The 20795-nt window shown below is 36.1% G+C and overlaps 1 protein-coding gene across 1 annotated transcript in view; it reads right to left on the bottom strand.

Moving 5' to 3' along the window:
• Positions 1-20795, bottom strand: part of LOC148950495 (1-phosphatidylinositol 4,5-bisphosphate phosphodiesterase-like) — a 177628-nt gene that overhangs the window by 43820 nt on the left and 113013 nt on the right. The window contains exons 7-8 of the mRNA XM_089091881.1: positions 12361-12461; positions 10084-10267 (exon numbers count right to left, since the gene is read on the bottom strand). Of these exons, the coding sequence (XP_088948007.1) occupies positions 10084-10267; positions 12361-12461 (285 nt within the window). The remainder of the gene's footprint in view (positions 1-10083; positions 10268-12360; positions 12462-20795) is intronic.

The following is a 20795-nucleotide window of genomic DNA, read 5'->3' as shown; positions in this document are numbered from 1 at the left end:
AACACACATCAACGAAAGGCTAATAAAACTATCTCATAATAGCCTGAAAAAGCTAACCAATAATCCCAAACTATTTTTTTCAGAAAAAACTCACCTATGAAATACTAGTAAACCTTAGCTCAGAAAAGCCTGAAGTAGCAAACTACACATCCCAAATCATAGGTTTCAGACAACACACATCAACGAAAGACGGGTGCTCGGGGAGAGCCTTTGAGGGTCTGTGAGTCCCTGGAGGGTCGGGGGTCCTTTGGGAGCGCGGGGGGCCCTGTGGGGCCCGGGGGAGGGGCTGGGGGGGGCCGGTGTTCGCAGTTGGGGGACTGGGTCGGCCTGTGGGGTATGGGGTGGGTCTTTGGGGGCCTGGGGGACATTTGGGGACCGGGGGAGGGCCTTTGGGACCCCGTTGGTCCTTTGGGAGCTCGATGTGCCTTTGGGGGGCCCGGGGATGGCATTTGGGGGTCTGGGTGGGCCTTTGGGGCGCCGGTGGCCCTTTGGGAGATTGGGGGGCCTTTGAGTGTCCGGGGGGACAGTTGGGAGCCTGGGGGACATTTGGGGCCTGGGGATGGCCTTTGGGGGTCTGGGTGGGCCTGCGGGGGCGCCGGTGGCCCTTTGGGAGTTTGGGGGGCTTTGAGGACCGGGGGCTTCCTTCGGGGTTGGGGTAGGAGGATTGGAACCCTTTGGGGTTGGGTTAGAGGACCTCACAACACTGTTCAAATGAAACTTATGTATTATAACGACCACAGAGTTTCACCATTAAATTCTCTTCTAAAATCTCTTCAAAAATCTTCTTTTAAAATGTCTCTATCTGTTTCGCCGAAATATTTCCATAACCTTTCTAAAACGGTTTCGCCCAAATAATCCCTAAACGTAAATTCTGCGTGTTCCTTTGTTATTGGCATCTCTGCGCTAACGCATTTCAAATTAATATGAAACCTTTCCGCGCGCTAAAACAATTCATCGCTAAGATGTTTCTTGCCTAATTGTTTCCATGGCCGTTGGTTATTAATATCCTTTGGAGTTCGACCAGTAGAACTATTCCCGAGGCAAAGACATTAATGATTTGGATCTATTCCTGGAGAAATGTTTCTATGCGAAAATTTTTAAAGTCTGACAGATGATGTCATTGATTGATTGATCTGTCAAGAAAGGGGAAATTAATTTGTTGTTTCTAAGGGGAATTATTGATTCACGATAGGTGAATTGAGGCCGACAGTACAGGTGTTCTGACTCGTGACAGCACCACGGGGTTTATGGTTTTAACAGTGAGAAAGTTACTGTTTTTTAAAATTCTCACTGACAAAAAACATAAAAAAATAAAAAAATGTGAGAAAATTCCTGTTTTTCAAATTCTCACTGACAAAAACCATATAAACAGACATAAATGTGACAAAATTCATGGTTTTTCAAGTGAGAAAATTCCTGTTTTTTCATTCTCACTGAGAAAACCATATAACCATACATAAATGTGACAAAGTTCCTGTTTTTCAAATTCTCACTGACAAAACCATAAACCACGTGGGTGGCGTGCCAATATATGGTGTTAAAAAAAGTTGTAGGTGGCAGCAGGGGTGTCGCGTGGCGCCTCCTGACCCCTCTCTACTGTTCTGCCTTAAAAGCTTCGTAATTTTGAAACAACAAAAAAAAAAAAAATCCTGGTAATCGTGGGTTTGAGGTATAAATAGATGAGTCCTGGGAGGAAGGGGCAAAAAATTTGTGCTTTGTATTTTGATGCCCTTGGTTTTTATAGGCTATAAATAAAAAAAACAAGTTTTTTAAACTGAAAGTAAGGAGCGACATTAAAACTTAAAACGAACAGAAATTATTTCGTATATGAAAGGGGCTGTCCCCTCCTCAACGCTTCGCTCTTTACGCTAAAGTTTTTTATTGTTTTAAAAAATAAAGTTGTGAGACAGAGTCAAACTTTAGCGTAAAGAGCGAGGCGTTTAGGAGGGGACAGCCCCTTTCATATACGGAATAATTTCTGTTCGTTTTAAGTTTTAATGTCGCTCCTTACTTTCAGTTTAAAAGAATTGTTTTTTTTTAATTTAATTTCTGATCGTTTTTTAGTTAATGCAGCTTTTATTTTGGCTCACCGTCATTGAATAAGTAAAAAAAATTGCATAAAAATTTTACTTTTCTTTTGCTAAATGGATGTCTCTAAATTTGGTTATGACGTAATTTACAAAATAACTTACGTAGCTAACTTCTATATTCGTATATTTTTCTTCTGGCAAAAAATACAAAGTTGCAGATTTTTGCAGATATGAGCTTGAAACCTATGTAATAGGGTTGTCTGATACGCTGAATCTGACGGTGTGATTTTCATTAAAATTCTTTCACTTGTAGGGGATGTTTCCCACCTCTTTAAAAAATCGGGTAAATTTTCTGAGGCTATTATATAAAATTTATATATTTAGAATCAGCATTATAAACCCATTCTTTTGATACATTTATTGACATCAAAATTCCGCTTTTTAAAGTTTCGATTACTATTGAGCCGTATCGCTTGTTTTTTTATTGTTGTTTTTATTACGTATATGTTATTACGCATATGAGGGGGTTCTCCGCTTAGTCAATACCACGTTCTTTACGTTAGAAGTTAAAAAATTTTAACTCACAAACCCCTGAATCACAAAGGCCGTTTAATTAGAATAGATAGCCCTTTTGAAAGAACTAAAAAAAACTGTAGCGTAAAGAGCGAGGTATTGACTTGGGGGAAAACCCCCTCATATACGTTATAATTTCTGTTCGTTTAAAGTTCAAATGTTGCTTCTTCTTTTCAGTTGAAAAAAACTTGTTTTTTTTTTAATTTAATTTCTGATCGTTTTTTAAATGATGCTTGGAAATCCGGCGCCCCCTTCATAGAAATGTCCCTTACCCCAAAGAAAAATCCTCCACCAAAAGATTCTCCCGAGTAACTCCCTCCTCCAGCCCCACCCTCCAGAAAAAAATCCTTCCTGAAAATGTCTGTATACTTCCCAATAACCTTCCCAATAAACTTCTCAAAGTCAATAATGACTTTGAGAAAAAAATAAGCGTGGGAGCGGGCCTAGTTGCCCTCCATTTTTTTTGGTCACTTAAAAAGGGCACTATAACTTTTAATTTCCGTTCCAATGAGCCCTCCCACGATATTCTAGGACAACTGGGTCTATACGATCACCCCTGGGAGAAAAAAAAAAAAACAAAACAAAAACAAAAAACAAATAAACACGCATCCGTGATCTTTCTTCTGGCAAAAAATGCAAAATTCCACATTTTTGTAGATAGGAGCTTAAAACCTCTATAATAGGGTTCTCTGATACGCTGAATATGATGGTGTGATTTTCAGTAAGGTTCTATAACTTTTAGGGGGTCTTTCCACCTTTTTCTGAAAATCAGCCAAATTTTCTCAGGCACGTAACTTTTGATGGGTAGTACTAAACTTGATGAAAGTTATATATTTGCAATCAGCATTGAAATTTGATTTTTTCTGATGTATCTATTGGTATCAAAAACCCGTTTTCTAGAGTTTCAGTTACCATTGAGCCGGGTCGCTCCTTACTTACAGTTCGTTACCACGAACTGTTTGATGAGATGAGATGGGTTTTATTTTCAACTAATAATTATATCATACTTAACTGGCACTTACCACATTTTTCTGAATAAAATTATCAACCAAACCTTAAAAATGGTAAGAACGTGTGACGCTTTATTAAGCCACTATTGTGGCTTGAGCATCGTCACACAATCTTTCACCATAAACCAAACTCATTCACTCTTCCTACTCTTTTCTTACATTTCAATACTATTCAACCCTCCCGAATAAAAAAATACCCACAAAACAGCCCCCCCCCCCCAAAAAAAAAAACCAACAACAATCAAATATACTCAATTCCCACCCAACAAAAACTTGTTTAATCTAAGTTTAAACTGGAACTGGTTTTCTGACTCTAATGCTCTCCGGGAAACCGTTCCACAAATTAACTACATAATTTCTAATTACAAAACAAGATCGACTCGTACTCCTTACTTCTGAGACTAAGCTTCCATGACCTCTAGTCCTGTACTGATGATAATCTGAATTTAACTTAAAAAAAATCGCAAAAATATTCAGGAGAGAGTCTATTAAGCACTTGGTAAACAAACACTAAATAAGACAGAAAGCTATTCAGTTTAAATATCTTGAGAGATAGAAAAATTCCAAAACACGAAATAAGCCATCTATACAAAACTCAGAACAAAACAAACCACAGCTGAGGAGTGCGTCCTTGGATAAGAGTGTACAGTTTCAGTTTCAGAGTACAGTTTCAAACAGCCGTTGACCCAAAGATAAATTACCTGTCCCTTCCTTTAAAAATTTTGTGTTACTTCGGATTACTAAAAATGTATTATAGTTATCGCTATTACAATTTAAACTATCAAACTGTCATCTATAAAAACTGTTTTTATAAAATAGGTTGCTCAAGGATTTATGAATATAATTTATTTTCATTAAGAATCGTATCAGGAGTTTCTATACAGTGATTTTATGCTCTTACTAAAATTAAATAAAAAAAACAAGTTTTTTAAACTGAAAGTAAGGAGCGACATTAAAAATTAAAACAAACAGAAATTATTCTGTATATGAAAGAGACTGTCCCCTCCTCAACCCCTCGCTCTTTACGCTAAAGTTTTTTATTGTTTTAAAAAATAAAGTTGTGAGACAGAGTCAAACTTTAGCGTAAAGAGCGAGGCGTTGAGGAGGAGACAGTCTCTTTCATATACAGAATAATTTCTGTTCGTTTTAAGTTTTAATGTCGCTCCTTACTTTCAGTTAAAAAAACTTGTTTTTTTATTTAATTTTTGAACGTTTTTGAACAAATGTAGGTTTTGATCTTGGCTCACCGTACATGAATAATTAAAACAAAATTTTCATATTAATTTACTTTTATTTAGTTAAATGGCTTTTTCGAAACTTGTTTAATTTTATTTACGAACTTTTTTATTAATAATAAATATGCGTAACTTACGAATTAGCATATGTAACAAACTTCTATATTAATGGATTTTTAAAACGTATAGCAGCGGGTTGACCCTCTAGTCAATACCTTGCTCTTTAACTGGAAATTCAAACTTTATTCCAATTCTTTGGAAATTACCGCTTAATCACAAAGGCCGTTAATCAGAATAAATAGCCCTTATGAAAGTACTAAAAAATCTTTGGCTTAAAGAGCGAGGTATTGACTACGGGGTGAACCCAATCATATATGTAATATTTTCTGTTCGTGTAAAGTTTCGACGTTGCTGCTGTTGCAGTTGAAATACTTGTTTTTTTATATTAACTTTATGATCTTTTTTTAAATAATGCTGGGAAGTCCGGCGTCCCCTTCATAGCAATGTCCCTTCCCCCATGAAAACTTCCTTCATGGAAAGATCCTCCCACATAACCCTTTACCCCTCCACCTCCACTACCAGGAAAAATCTCCCCTGAAAACGTCTGTATACTTCCAAATAACCAATACTATATGTTAACATTGGGTAAAGTTCATAACTTTCAGCCCTCCCCCCGGGAACTTAGGAGGATTAAGTCATCCTAAAAGACATAGTTATAATATTTTCGAACATGCTGAACAGAATGGCTATCTCAAAATTTTGATCAGGTGACTTTGGGAAAACAATGAGCGTGTGAGGGGGCCTAGTTGCCCTCCATTTTTTTTTTGTCACTTAAAAATGGCACTAGAACTTTCAATTTCCATTCCAATGAGCCCTCCCACGATATTCTAGGACAACTGGTTCGATACGATCACCCCTGGGGGAAAAAAACAAACAAACAAACAAATAAACACGCACCCGTGATCTTTCTTCTGGCAAAAAATTCCACATTTTTGTAGATGGGAGCTTGAAACCTCTACAGTAGGGTTCTCTGATACGCTGAATATGATGGTGTGATTTTCATTAAGGTTCTATAACTTTTAGGGGTTCTTTCTCCCTTTTTTCGAAAATCAGCCAAATTTTCTCAGGCGCCTAACTTTTTATGGGAAGGATTAAACTTGATGAAACTTATATATTTGAAATCAGCATTAAAATATGATTCTTTTGATGTATCTATTTTTATCAAAATGCCGTTTTCTAGAGTTTCGGTTACCATTGAGCCGGGTCGCTCCTTACTTACAGTTCGTTACCACGAACTGTTTGATTAGGTCTTATGCAATCTAGCCAGCGCTCTTTCAGATCTAAAAATCTTGATAAAATCTTGGTAATCTTGTGACCCAGAAGCATCTACATTCGGGATAGCAGCTTGTCAATTCCAGTGTCCTACGAAATCCAACAAATTGGGTTTCAATTCTGATAATTTTTATAATTGTGTTCTGAAGAGTTGGGGCGAAGTTTTTCCTGAATTTTTGCCTGGCTATAGCAATCATTGATACTTCGTAGCAAATAATTTTTCTATTTTATGGCTCTATATTTTTAGCTCATGGGAGGGGGGTTCAGATATTACATAAGCAAATTATTTGCTACCTGTTTTCATTGGTTTCATTATTCCCTGCCAAAACGGTTTTTGGCAAGTAATGATCCAGTTGGTAACAGAATTTGGTTCCCGAGCAACAGAATTAGCTACTGGCATATCTAGTCTCAGGTATCTTTAAATTTCTCTGGCACCGAAACTAGAAAGTTGCTGTCCCAACTTTTGATCCTTAGAGGCCCGCACCGACTTCAGTTCTTTGAACTGAAATCTTTGGCTATCTATGGATTTTGCTCGAAAGGAAGGGCTGTATTATGACTGTATTGAGACAGAACTAATGTTATTTTATTCTTAAATAAATGCGCAGAAGAAATAATTGATAGCTCAGCAGGGAAGTCAGTTCACAGGGCAGTGGATTCAAAAAGATCAAGCATATTATATAAATAAAATATTCATTTATGTCACAATAAGCTGTAGGAAACAAGAACAAAAGGAAAGCTCTTTCACCAGTCTGCCATCCCCAGTAGAACACGTTTATGCCTCCATTAAAAACAATAGTAAAAAAAGACATGCAAATTTTTACTACTAAAAGGGGGCATTAAAATTGAAAAGTACTTGGGTTATAAAACGTGCAGAGCTAACAGCAAATCAAAATTATTATAATTATTTCTCAGTAGCAACATTTTTTTCTAAAGACAATTTATCATGGTTAAACAATTTTTATCGATGTTGGTGCGTCCTAAAAATATAAAATTTGCAACATTATAGCCGCATTTTCTTCTTTTTGATTAAACCGATTTAAATTCTTGTAAAGAAGATTTGTCGCAGCCATTTAGGAAGCTTTTAGAGATAAAGAAATACATTCATACAAAGCTGACATATAAATACATCATACATCATACATCATACAAAGCTGACATGAATAAATACATCAAAAGAATCAAATTTTGATTCTGATTTCAAATATATAAGTTTTATCAAGTTTAATTATACCCATCAAAAGTTACGCGCCTGAGAAAATTTGGCTGATTTTTGAAAAAAGAGGGAAAGACCCCTTAAAAGGTATAGAACCTTAATGAACATCACACCATCATATTCAGCGTATCAGAGAACCCTACTGTAGAGGTTTCAAACTCCTATCTACAAAAATGTGGAATTTTCCATTTTTTTCAAGAAGAAAGATCACGGATGAGTGTTTATTTGTTTTTTTTGTTTTGTTTCTTTTCCCAGGGGTGATCGTATCGACCCAATGGTCCTAGAATATCTTGGGAGGGCTGATTGGAAAGGAAATTAAAAGTTCTAGTGCCTTTTTAAGTGAACAAAAAATGGAGGGCAACTAGACCCCCTCCCACGCTCTTTTTCTCCCAAAGTCACCCGATCAAAATTTTGAGATAGCCATTTTGTTCAGCATGGTCGAAAATATGATAAAAATGTCTTTTAGGATGACTTAATCCCCCAAAGTCCCTGGGGGGAGGGCTGAAAGTTATGAACTTTACTCAATGTTAACATATAGTATTGGTTATTGGGAAGTATACAGACGTTTTCAGGGGGGATTTTATCTCGTAGGTGGGGGAGGGGGGGGTGGGGGGCTGTATGGGAGGATCTTTCCATGAAGGAAGTTTTCATGGAGGATGGGACATTGCTATGAAGGGGGTGCCGGATTTCCCAGCATTATTAAAGAAAAAGATCAGAAATTAAATATAAAAAAAACAAGTTTTTCAACTGATCAACTGATTGTGATTAAGGGGTCATTTTTAAAGAATTGGAAAAAAATTCGAAATTTGGCTTAAAGAGCAGGGTATTGACTAGGGGGCGAACCCCTAATATACGTGTTAAAAATTTATGAATATAGAAGTTCGTTACGTAAGTTAATTCGTAAGTTACGTATATTTATTACTAATAAAAACGTTCGTAAATAAAATTAAACAAGTTTCGAAAAAGCCATTTAACCAAATAAAAGTACAATTAATGTGCAATTTTTTTTTAATTATTCATGTACGGTGAGCCAAAATCAAAAACTGCATTAATTCAAAAACGTTCGAAAATTAAATAAAAAAAAGAAGTTTTTTTAACTGAAAGTAAGGAACGACGTTAAAAACTTAAAACGAACAGAAATTTGTCCGTATATTAAGGGGGCTGCCCCTCCTCAACGCCTCGCTCTTTACGCTAAAGTTTGACTTTCTCACAACTCTATTTTTTTTTAAACAATGAAAAACTTTAGCGTAAAGAGCGAGGCGTTGAGGAGGGGCAGCCCCATTCATATACGGAATAATTTCTGTTCGTTTTAAGTTTTAACGTCGTTCCCTACTTTCAGTTAAAAAACTTGTTTTTTTTTAATTTAATTTCTCAAAGGCTCGCGTTTGAATACTTCTGAATGTTGAGTTGTCAAAAATGATCTAATAATACAGCTTAGACCAGTTTTTCTCAGGCTTACGATATTTTAAGCTTCCCATGCCTGAATGACAATAAGCTTGACAAAATACAAAAATTCTTCTTCCCTCCTTTTCCTAGAAAAAATTGTAAAAAAACACTTAAAAATTCAGATTTTAATCAATAAAATTATATTGCTTCAGATTTAATTCAAGTGTCTGATTTAGGACATCAATATAGCGCTTAGAAGCCTATGAATTTGACAGTATTATTGAAAAATATCTTAAAATTTAAATATGAGGAAGCTAAACTTTCGTATTATTTTTTAACGTGACTAGATTGAGCTAGCGGTGAGAATCTTCTTGAGATACACTTGAGAGGAGTGGTTAAAAATAGTGGCCTAGTAGGTCTAATTAGAGTTACCGTCTTTTCAATGGCCGTCCTCAACAGCGACTACCCAGCAACATTAAGCTGTTAACGGTGGCCGAAGTTATGCCTTGGGGTCAATCCCCTTGGATATATTAAGCTTCAACCATGGCACATAAAAGTTCCCTTGAGGAGGAATCTGAGGTAGGGGAAAGAACTTATTTTGCTATTACTATTTCTGAGGATCAGGTGACGCTTGCCGCAAATTGCTAGAGAACAACGAGTAACTCTCCCTTCTCTGTTGAGGGATCAGTGTTGCTTGTCCAGGCTGGTCTGAAATTGGTGGGTTGGGCTCCTGGGGTGGAGAAGATCAATAGTAGGAACCTGGACACTACCAGGGGAGGATCTATTAAAATGGGAGAAAAAGAGATAGCAAAGCACTATCTAAAAAAAACACGCCCGACGTGGTATCAGCGGCTACTGGTGCCATATTGACTTTTTTTTGGTGAGGAGGCAATAGCCATGTGTGGACTAAGTCTTGACTCTGATACAAAACTTAATGATAGTAAAAACAATAATAAGAAGTAATAATAATAATTAATGAGGTAAAAATGTCACCAGATTCGTTCAGTGGTATAATAGAACATTGGGCATAAGATAGGACACATATGGTTGAATATACAACAAAGTTTTGGGTGCTCATAGACTTGACAAAGAGACCTTTAATCTTATATTTTACCGGTCTTAAACATTATACTGAACTGAGAGCGAAAACAACTGAGCATTTCAGAAAAGCCTTGCTGCTTTTGCGTGCCTTGAACTTACTACTGCAGCTAAATAAGAGAGTTCAGAAGCCTCTCTAATAATCAGCCTCCTGATTCTACAACATTTCGATACCTCTCTAAACAAATTTCTTCGCATAAACAAACATTATTAATCTTCTTACTATGGGCTTGGTTTTCTTTGTCTGTTTCGTAAGCCTCGACTATTTCGGCTGCTCTCTTCTCGTTATATAATGGATACAAAATTTCATTCAATCTTGGATCTCTCTGCTTCTCATTTAGAAAGTCAATAAAGGCCATCAGATTAATGAACTCGGACTTCCCTCTCGTACTGAAAATAATTAAGTTAAATTAAAAGCATCAAAACAAAAAATAGAAAAATGATATGTGAGGATCATAAGTGTAGTTAAGACTGGTTTATCAAGGGTCTAGGTTAGAGATCAACAACCTTTTTTATCTCAAGCATCCAAAATAGCTTTTTTACAACTGTAAGAAATCCAATGTAAAGCCGTAGTTAGGGTGCAAAATATTATCCACAAAAACACAAGAATCATTCGCTTTGTAAACGTATTTTTAAGTTGAAAATATCTAATCAAAATTAAATATCAGATAAAACACTGAATTAAAACTGATATATTTTATCATAAACTTTTTTTCAGCTTATTTAAATCGAGACCTAATGAGAATATTTATGAAGATCATTAACATCCGTGTCCAGCAGCATAAAATCCTTTGTAAAACAAGCCTTAAAACGTTAAATAAAGTTCCATGTATTTTCAACATAACACCAAATAGTTAGCAATCGACAACTTTTGATGAAAGGCAAATAATATGTCTTACTGAGCAGTAGGACTACTAAACCGTGTCCTCAACTGTGTCTCTCATTTCTGGCCCGGCAGGTCACAAGTATAAATTCACAAAAAGCAATAATTTTTATGAATTGCACACCAAATTTTTTTGGAAAGTAATCATTAGCAAAACCTCAAAACACATTTGGGTCAAAATATGAATACGATTTGTGTGGAGCACTGTTGATTTCCAATTATGCTTGTTGACACGTTTGTGCAGAGAAGTCTCAACGTTTTTGTTCTGCTATTTTGAGGCTTATTTAGATTGTTGAATATGTATAGCCAGAACAGAGACAAGATTCTCAATCCCCACACTTTGACGACGAAAGAGCAGAATGCAAATCGCAAGCCACAGGTTGGCAGCCACTGGTCTGGGCAATTTATGGATTATAACTGCAGGAAACAGGTACTATAAATTGTATTACGCGTTTTTATAACCATTCAGCCGACAATGCGCAAGTGCAATTGCCCATTAGACGTCTTTGGACATCAGGTGCAATTGCCCTAAACCCTTATGGGGACGTCTGTGGAGAGGGTTTGAAGGCGTATAAAGTTTGAAAAATATATAATTAGTGAACATATTGATATTTTAGTAAACTTAATTTTCAACCAACATGAATAGCAGGGTTAGTCCTAGAAAACATAAAAAAAGGATAAATGAGGTAATTGGTTCTATTATGGTCCAATCTGTCATTAATGAAGACTGGAGAAGTTTAACTAAAAGGCAGGAGTTTTTGTTTTTCCTTATTTTGTTTGTGTTTTACTTAGTAATTTACTTGCTCTAGCTTGAGCTTGAAGATATTTGTTGGAACTTATTCCAACTTAAAAAATTGTGAAAAAATAATCTATTTTGGATACTTGTTTGCGTATTCGCTTGTCAGTGTAATGGCAAACACCTGAAACTTCGAAGTTCAAAAAGAAAATTGAGGCAAGGGTATTAAAGACAAAAAACTTAAATTTGGAGGAGGAAAGGGGCCAAGAACTAATTATTTCCAAAATTGATTCATCAAAAGAAAGCATATAGCTAACCCTACTTTTTCTACCGTTTACCGTTTTTGTATGCTATTTTGTGATTAATTGAAAGACAACTCAAACAATATCCGTGGTTAAAAATCTACAGAAATCACTGTTTAAGACTCTATTATTAGTACATTTTTTTGCCTAAATACAAAATAGGTTCTCATGAATGAAGGAACACATTAAAATGAAAGTTTGGAAATTATGAAATTTCAATCCTTTATAACAAAGCATTCAAACATTCATCGGAAACTTCGTCAGTTCCCTAAGCCAAATAAAAATATTCCTGTAGTATTTTTGACAAAAAAAGGATTTTGGAGTCTTGGAAGGAAAATTGATTTGTTTTTTTCTTTTTCAGAAAGGATAAACTGCTGCTACTGTAATCTGTTGAAGTTTATTGATATTTTGACTTTGAGTAACTCTCGACCGTTAGAGAAGTATCTTAGAAATATCTTATTTAGTTAAGCAGAAAGTTAAAAGCTAAGAACCCATTTAAGGATAAGAAATACTCGATCGATTTAACCCCATATGACCCTCCAAGTTATTTCTAGCTACTTACATTGATTGAAAAAGCTCTTCAATGTCGTTTCTCGGGCAGATTTTGTGGTAAAGCTTGTAAAATTTCTCGAAGGTAAATGCATCTTTTTCAATCACATCATTCTAAAATTAAAATACGTGTTTCAGATTTCTCGTGAAATAATCGTCAGGTCTAGCGATTACACATGCATATCATTATAAATCAAGTACAGTATGTATAGACCCAATACTAGTTACCGCAATTCCTACTCTTCTAATCTTAAGCCTAACTCTGGGCGTTACTGTAAACAATATAACACTTAGAAATTATTATCACTATACATTAGAAAACAGTCTACTTTCGTAAGTTTTTTCTAGTCATCTTGATTACAATGAGGATTTTATTTTATTTTTGTTGTTGTTGATTGTTTGGCCAAATAAAAACAACACTGATCAAAATACATCTTATTTTCAACAAATAGCAAATAACAGTGAAGCTCTTTGTTGGTTTTGGGAGGGAGGGAAGTTGTATAACTCGCATCAGTATCAGTCTTGATTAGCATTGTAATATTTTTTCTTTTTTTGCTTTTTGTACTGTTGCTCATAGGATGATAAATAAAAAAATGTGTCAAAATATAAATTGTTAACAGTATGTCGTAAGCAAAGCTATAGTCTTTATCAAACAGTTCGTGGTAACGAACTGTAAGTAAGGAGCGAACCGGCTCAATAGTAACCGAAACTCTAAAAACAGGAATTTTGATTTCCATAGATACATCAATAGAATCAAATTTTTATGCTGATTTCAACTATATAAGTTTCATTAAGTTTAGTTTTACCCATCAAAAGTTACGGACCTGAGAAAATTTGCCTGATTTTCGAAAAAAGGGTAAAACGCACCCAAAAAGTCATAGAACTTTAATGAAAATCACACCATCAGATTCAGCGTATCAGAAAACCCTACTGCGGAAGTTTCAAGCTCCTATCTGCAAAAACGTAGAATTTTGCATTTTTTATGAGAAGAAAGATCACGGATGCGTGTTTATTTGTTTGTTTGTTTGTTTGTTTTATTTTCCCAGGGGAGATCGTGCCGACCAAATTGTCTTAGAATATCGCAAGAGGGATTACTTGAACGGAAATTAAAAGTTCTAGTGCCCTTTTTAAGTAACCCAAAAAATTGGAGGGCAACTAGGCCCCCTCCCACGCTCATTTTCTCCCAAAAACCCAATCAAAATGAGATAGCCATTTTGTTCAGCATAGTCGAAAATCTAATAAATATGTCTTTGAGGATGACTTAATCCCCCAGAGTTCCTGGGGAAGGGCTGGAAGTTATGAACTTTACCCATTGTTTACATATAGTATTGGTTAATGGGAAGTATAAAGACGTTTCAGGAGGGATTATTTTCTGATGGTGGAGGGTGTCGTAGGAGTTGGTTACGTGGGAGGATCCTTCCACAAAGGACGTTTTCTCAGGGAAAGGTATATATCTTTGAAGGGGGCGCCGGATTTCGCAGCATTATTTAAAAAACGATCAGAAATTAAATAAAAAAAACTAGTTTTTTCAACTGAAAGTAAGGAGGAACATTAAAACATAAAACAAACAGAAATTATTACGTATGTGAAGGGGTTTGCCCCCTAGTCAATACCTCGCTCTTTTAGCTAAAGTTTTTTTTAGTACTTTCAAAAGAGCTATCTATTCTAATTAACCGGCCTTTCTGATTGAGGGGTTTGTGATTCGAACAAAATTCGAAATTTAGCGTAAAGAGCAAGATATCGACTAGGGGGCTAATTCCCTAATATACGTAATAAAACATACGAATATAGAAGTTCGTTACGTAAGTTAATTCGTAGGTTAAGTTAGAACAAAATTTCGAGAAAGCCATTTAGCCAAAAAAGTTAAATTAATATGCAAATTTCGTTTTAATTATTCATGTACGGTGAGCCAAAATCAAAGCTGCATTACTTCAAAAACGTTCAAAAATTGAATAAAAAAAACTAGTATTTTTTAACTGCAAGTAAGGAGCGACATTAAAACTTAAAACGAACAGAAATTATTCCGTATATGAAAGGGGCTGTCCCTTCCTCAATACCTTACTCTTTACGCTAAAGTTTGAATCTGTCACACAACTTTATTTTTTAAAACAATAAAAAACTTTAGCTTAAAGAGCGAGGTATTGAGGAGGGGACAGCCCCTTTCATATACGGAATAATTTCTGTTCGTTTTAAGTTTTAATGTCGCTCCTTACTTTCAGTTAAAAAACTAGTATTTTTTATTCAATAAGGTTTAAGGGACGATAGTCCGGCTCTTGTTTGTGCTAGTTTCTGTTCGTTTTATGCCTGATTGGATTATTTATTTCTATTCGTTTTGGGATTTATTCATTCATCTATAGCAGTACCTCTTATCTTTATGTATTGTGTGATTGTTTATTTAGTTTCTATTCGCTTTTAGTTTCATTTGATCATTTTATTTTAATTTCTGGCAGATTAATAATTCATTTATTCATCGATAACAGTAGCTGTTATTTTTACGTACAATGCAATTATTTATTCAGCTTCTATTCGCTTTGGATTTCTTTTATTCATTGATAGTAATTACTGGTCATTTAAGTTCGAATTATTATCGAACTTCATTCCTACTCGTCTTAGGTATTAATTTTGCTCTTTATTTTTCCTTGAAACATTTTTTTTTTTGAAAAGATTTTTTTTTAATTTATACTACAAAAAGGGAATTCTTTACAAGCCTAGCCCAGCAAAAGTTACGAGCCTGAAAATATTTGCCTTATTTTCGAAAAAAGGGGAAAACACCCTCTCAATATCATAGAATCTTAATGAAAATCACATCATTAGATTCATCGTATAAGAGAACCCTTCTGTAAAGTTTTCAAGCTCTTATGTGCAATAATGTGGAATTTTGTATTTTTTGCCAGAACAAATATCACGGATGCGTGTTGATTTTTTTTTTTTTTTTTTTTTTTTTTTTTTTTTTTTTTTCCTCAGGGGTCATCGTATCGATCCATTAGTCCTAAAAATATCGTGAGAGAGCCATTCGAACGGAAATTAAAAGTTCTAGTGCCCTTTTTAAATGACCAAAATAACTGGAGGGCAACTTCGCCCCCTCCCACGCTCATTTTTTCCCAAAAGTCACCCAATCAAAATTTTAAGATAGCCAATTTTAATTTCTGAAAACCAATTTTAAATTTTAAGAAATTTTAAGAAAATTTTAAGATTTCAAATTAGTCAAAATCTAATAAACATGTCTCTGGGGATGACTTAGTCCCCCACAGTTCCCGGGGGAAGGGCTGCAAGTTATGAACTTTGCCCATTGTTTGCATATAGTACTGATTATTGGGAAGTATACATATGTTTTCAGGAGGGATTTCTTCTGGATGGGGGAGGGGTTTTTCCATGTAGGGTGTTTCCTTGGGGGAAGGGACATTTCTATGAAGGGGGCGCCGGATTCCCCAGAATTATTTAAAGAACAATCAGAAATTATATAAAAAACAAGTTTTTTCAACTGAAAGTGATGAGCAATATTAAAACTTAAAACGAACAGAAATTATTGCGTATATTAGGGGGTTCCCCCTAGTCAATACCTCGCTCTTTACGCTAAAGTTTTTTTTTAGCACATTCCAAAGAGCTATCTATTCTAATTAAACGGCCTTTGTTATTCAGGGATTTGTGATTCGAAAAAAATTCGAACTTTAGCGTAAAGAGCAAGGTATTGAATAGGGGGCAAACCCCCTCATATATGTAATAATTTTTGTTTGTTTTAAGTTTTAATGTTGCTCCTTACTTTCAGTTGAAATTTTTCTTTTCTTTATTTAATCTCTGTAAAGAATGGTGTCATCCATTCAAATGATCTCTCTCCCGGTCTCATTGGACCATAGGTTCAATACGATCTCCCCTGGAGGAATTCATTAAAAAAACAAGTTTTTTTTAACTGAAAGTAAGGAGCGACATTAAAACTTAAAACGAACAGCAATTATTCCGTATATGAAAGGGGCTGTCCCCTCCTCAACGCCCAACTCTTTAAGCTAATTTTTTCTATTGTTTTAAAAAGTAGAGTTGTGAGAAAAAGTCAAACTTTAGCGTAAAGAGCAGGGTGTTGAGGAGGGGCAGCCCCTTTCATATACGGAGTAATTTCTGTTTGTCTTAAGTTTTAATGTTGCTCCTTATTTTCAGATGAAAAAACTTGTTTTTTTATTTAATTTTTGATTGTTTTTTAAATAATGATGGGAAATTCAGCACCCCCTTCGTGGAAATTCTCTTCCCCCATAAAAAAATTCCCCCATGGAAAGATCCTCCCACGCAATCCCTCCCTCCGAACCCCCTCCCCCCACACACCAGAAAACATTCCCCCGGAAAACGTCTGTATACTTCCCAATAACCAATACTATATGTAAACAATGAGCAAAGTTTAAAACTTACAGCCCTTCCCCCGGAAACAGTGGGAGATTAAGTCTCCTCAAAGACATAGCTATTAGATTTTTCGACAATGCTGAACAAAAATGCTTTCTCAAAATTTTGATCAGGTGATTTTGAGGAAAAATGAGCGTTGGAGGGGGCCTAGTTGCCCTCCTATTTTTTGGTCACTTAAAAAGGGAACTAAAACTTTTAATTTCCGGTTGAACGAGGCCTCTTACGACATTCTAGGACCACTGGGTCGATAGAATCACCCCTGAAAAAAATAAGCACGTATCCGTGATATTTCTTCCGGCAAAAAATAAAAATTCCACATTTTTGCAGATAGGAGCTTGAAACCTCTACAATAGGGTTGTCTGATTCGCTGATACGCTGAATGCTTAAGTAAAGAACGATGTTGACACAATGTATTATTATTATTATTATTATTATTATTTTATTTCCTTTAACCAGGGCATGTCGTATCGAATGAGTTGTCATAGAAACTTCGAAAAGGGCTCATTCAATTAGACATTGGATTGACTAGTGCACTTTTTAATAGTTGAAAGTGATTGGAAGGCAACTAACACCCCTTCCACACCCACCATTTCCACAAACACATCCAATCAAAATTTTGAGATAGCAATTTTGATCAACGTAATTGATTTCCAGATAGAACTTATGTTTTTGAGGAGGACACTCCCCCCAGAGCCCTCAGGGCATGGGTTGCAAGTTATACCCACTCATTTTCTCTACTAATATCGTCTCAAATAAACTATTCTCTCTGAATTCAACTCTCTTACTAATATGAATTGCAATGAAAATCACTTCTTTTACTTGAATCCAATTACTAATCAAGTTATCGTATATAGAGTAACCTCCGCTCTCTCTGATTGGCCCTAAAAAATGGGTGTTGCCTCAAAAACCAGTTTGGTTGCGTTATACAATCTCAATTATGCTTTCAAAACGTTTTTGTTCACTTTATAGATATATAATATAAAAGGATTGGTCGCTTCTTATAATGTGCACGTCAAACTGCACTGTATATTCTTGTGTAATTCCATGTGTAATTTGGAGTGCCTATTAGCACACTACTCACGCCACCCACAGAGCCTGATTCAATTGGTCATTTCAATCCAATTACTGATATTAGTAGGGTTTTGGGGGAGGGTAAAAAGCGAGGGGGTGTTTGTTATTACTGTCCGACATGCCTCTCCAGATTTCGCTCTGATTTAAAGTTAAAGCATCAAATGAAACACTGTAAACGTCATGGATACCAGGCTGTGGGGACGGTAAGCGGAGATAGAGCGATCTTATGTTTTAAGAATTTCCAAAACACGCTCCTACAGAGCAATAAGATCGCTCTGAACTGTGAGGCCTGACTCACAGACGTGTACGATTCGTCAAATCCAAATCGTGTTAAAATACATGAAGCCATAGGAGGTCTCTTACGCTCATGCGCAACGAGATTCCAATAATACCATGAAAGTGCTGGATTTAGTTGAGACGTTGGGCGGTGAAGACTTCATGTGCTCGGCATTGGTCAGTCTAATCAAATCAGCGAACGGTGCAATTTCGTGCCTTCGTTACACAAACTACCCTATGCTCCTATCACCAGATGACAGATTGGCCATTAAAAATCGTAAAAACTGTTGGGTTTGCAAGGGAGGATTTGATGATGGTGTTGAGAATAGGGGGAGGAGGAAGGTGATCGACCATGATCATTTGTGGCAGGAAATTACATGGGGGGGGGGGTAACTTTAGAGGGGTAGCAAATCAGTCTTGCAATTTAAACGTTAGATAGCAATATTTCGTACCTGTTTTTATACACAATTCCAATTATGACTTAAAGTTTGTTCTACCGGCGTTGGCCCGCATTGCCAAGGCTGGAGTTGTAGATGACGCATGGATAGATGGTTATTTTTCATATAATATCGTACCCAAATCATCGGAGAAGCTAGTGCTGCTAGAATTCATGTGGAAAACAGTTGACAAGGGTAACACGTGCCTGAATAAAATCCGTTTCTTAGAAACGGAAATCCTTAAGTCAAATCCTTAAGTAAATTGATTCAACTACAGAAAAGTGACAATTTTGACAGCTTCCCCCTCCTCAAACAGCGCTTCCCCGATGATGAAATGTATGATTTATTAACGTGTAAGGGCATATATGCATAGGATTATTACAACTCTGCCTCGAGGCTAGATGAGGTGTCATTACCGCCAATTGAAGCTTTTTACAATTCTCTTACTGAGAGTGAGTACACCACTAGTGCCTGTGAATTTGCTAAGAGAGTTTGGCCAAAGGGCGAATGTAAAAATGGGTGGGATTATTGTAAACTATACTTGGCCGGTGACGTACTCATTCGTCTGGACATTGTGTTCAAAGATATGGATAAAATCTATGGGGAATTTGGGTTTGATTTAGATTATTATTTTTCCACTCCTCATCTGGTAATGGACTTGTTACTTAAAATCAGTAAAGAAGAAATAGGTCTGATCGCTGATGTGGATCAGCATCTGTTTGTAGAGAGATCAATGAGGGGTGGGTATGTTTTATGGGGACCGTGTCTTGAAAACTGATCCGACCGGACAGCACACCTATGAAAAGTCAGACGCAATTTTTTTGGATATGAATTCCCTTTATCTATCGGCAATGTCTCACTACTGTTTGCCGTGTGGCAATTATAAATGGCTTAACAATACATGTGCTTCAAATTTCCCCGATATTGCTAGCGTTGAGGAGAATGGGGCACAGGGATGGTTTTTGAAATTCACGGCGAAATACCCATGGAAATCCATGAATCGGTAAAAGACTTTGTTTTTCCGTTCATAAATAGACCGGTGGGTAGGGACTCTCTGAGCCCCTAAAATTTATCTTTAGGAGAGGATGGAAGTATGCACTGGGTACCTTTAAAACAAACACTAATTGCCGACCTCAACCCGAAACAAAATATCGTTGTTCATCACGTGCTATTGAAATGGATGGTGTCCAATGGTTTCAAAGTCACAGAGATTCATAGAGCCCTCCAATTTGATCAAAAGCCTTACATGAAAACATTTATTGACACCTTTGTCAGTAAGCGTTCACAAGCGAAAAAGAAAGTTGAAAAGAAGTCTGTAGACTTATTTTGAACTCAGACTTCGGTTAGATATGCGAAATTATACAAACAGAACTTGATGTGACACTGAAATCAATGCAAAAGATTGCGCTCGAATTATTGCGGATCTAAACTTCACGTCGTTCACAATCATATACTCTGATATGGTGCTCCTACATCGCAAGAAAAGAAACATTGTTTTAAATAAAAATATTGCAGGTGGGAGTGCAATAACTGAAATATCTAAGAAACTCATGCTGTCATTTTATTATAATATATGCAACGTACAGTTGCCGATTGAGGGACAAGTTCAAGTGTATTATGGGGACACTGATTCACTCCTTTTAAAAGTCAAAACTGAAAATTTATCGAATGATTTGGAAAATGGTGAGCACATTAATTCACGAATGGACTAAACTAATTGGGATGAATCCCGATACCCAAAGTTAGTGAAACGCCAGGCCCCAAATCAATTGTTAATTTTAAAATCTGAAACAGTTAGTGTTCTGACATCCAGTGGTGTGTTTCCTTGACCGAAGGTATACTGTGTGGAAACGCACAACAAGGATATCAAACAAGTTTGCAAGGGGGTACCTACACACTTTAAAAAATAATTTCGACATTAGTGTGTATAGAAACTATCTGGAACGTAGTTTAGTCCCAAGAGCGAAAGTCATGGCGATTCGCTCTTTACAATTTAAAAACTACACAGTTAGAGTCGAGAAAAATGCCATGTCGGCCATATCGGACAAAGTCTATGTACTTGAGGATTGTGTGAAGGTACTACCACATGGGCAATATCTAATCTCAGATCAAGTTTATTGTGTGGAGTACAGAAAACAACTCGGTATACAAAACTTTACTTAAATTATTGAAAAGTACAAATTGGGTGGGAATGTTTTTTGGGTGATGGGTGTTTTTGTTTCTTTTTTCTCTTTTTTTTATCACAAACAATTTTCAATGTGTGTGCAATGCAGAGCAA

This window comes from Artemia sp. Qi Xiang Cuo, chromosome 7, assembly GCF_049724085.1.
Source record: "Artemia sp. Qi Xiang Cuo chromosome 7, ASM4972408v1, whole genome shotgun sequence".
Classification (NCBI taxonomy): Eukaryota; Metazoa; Arthropoda; class Branchiopoda; order Anostraca; family Artemiidae; genus Artemia; species Artemia sp. Qi Xiang Cuo.
Note: the sequence above shows the minus strand (reverse complement) of the source record. Positions and strands in the feature narration are given on the sequence as shown.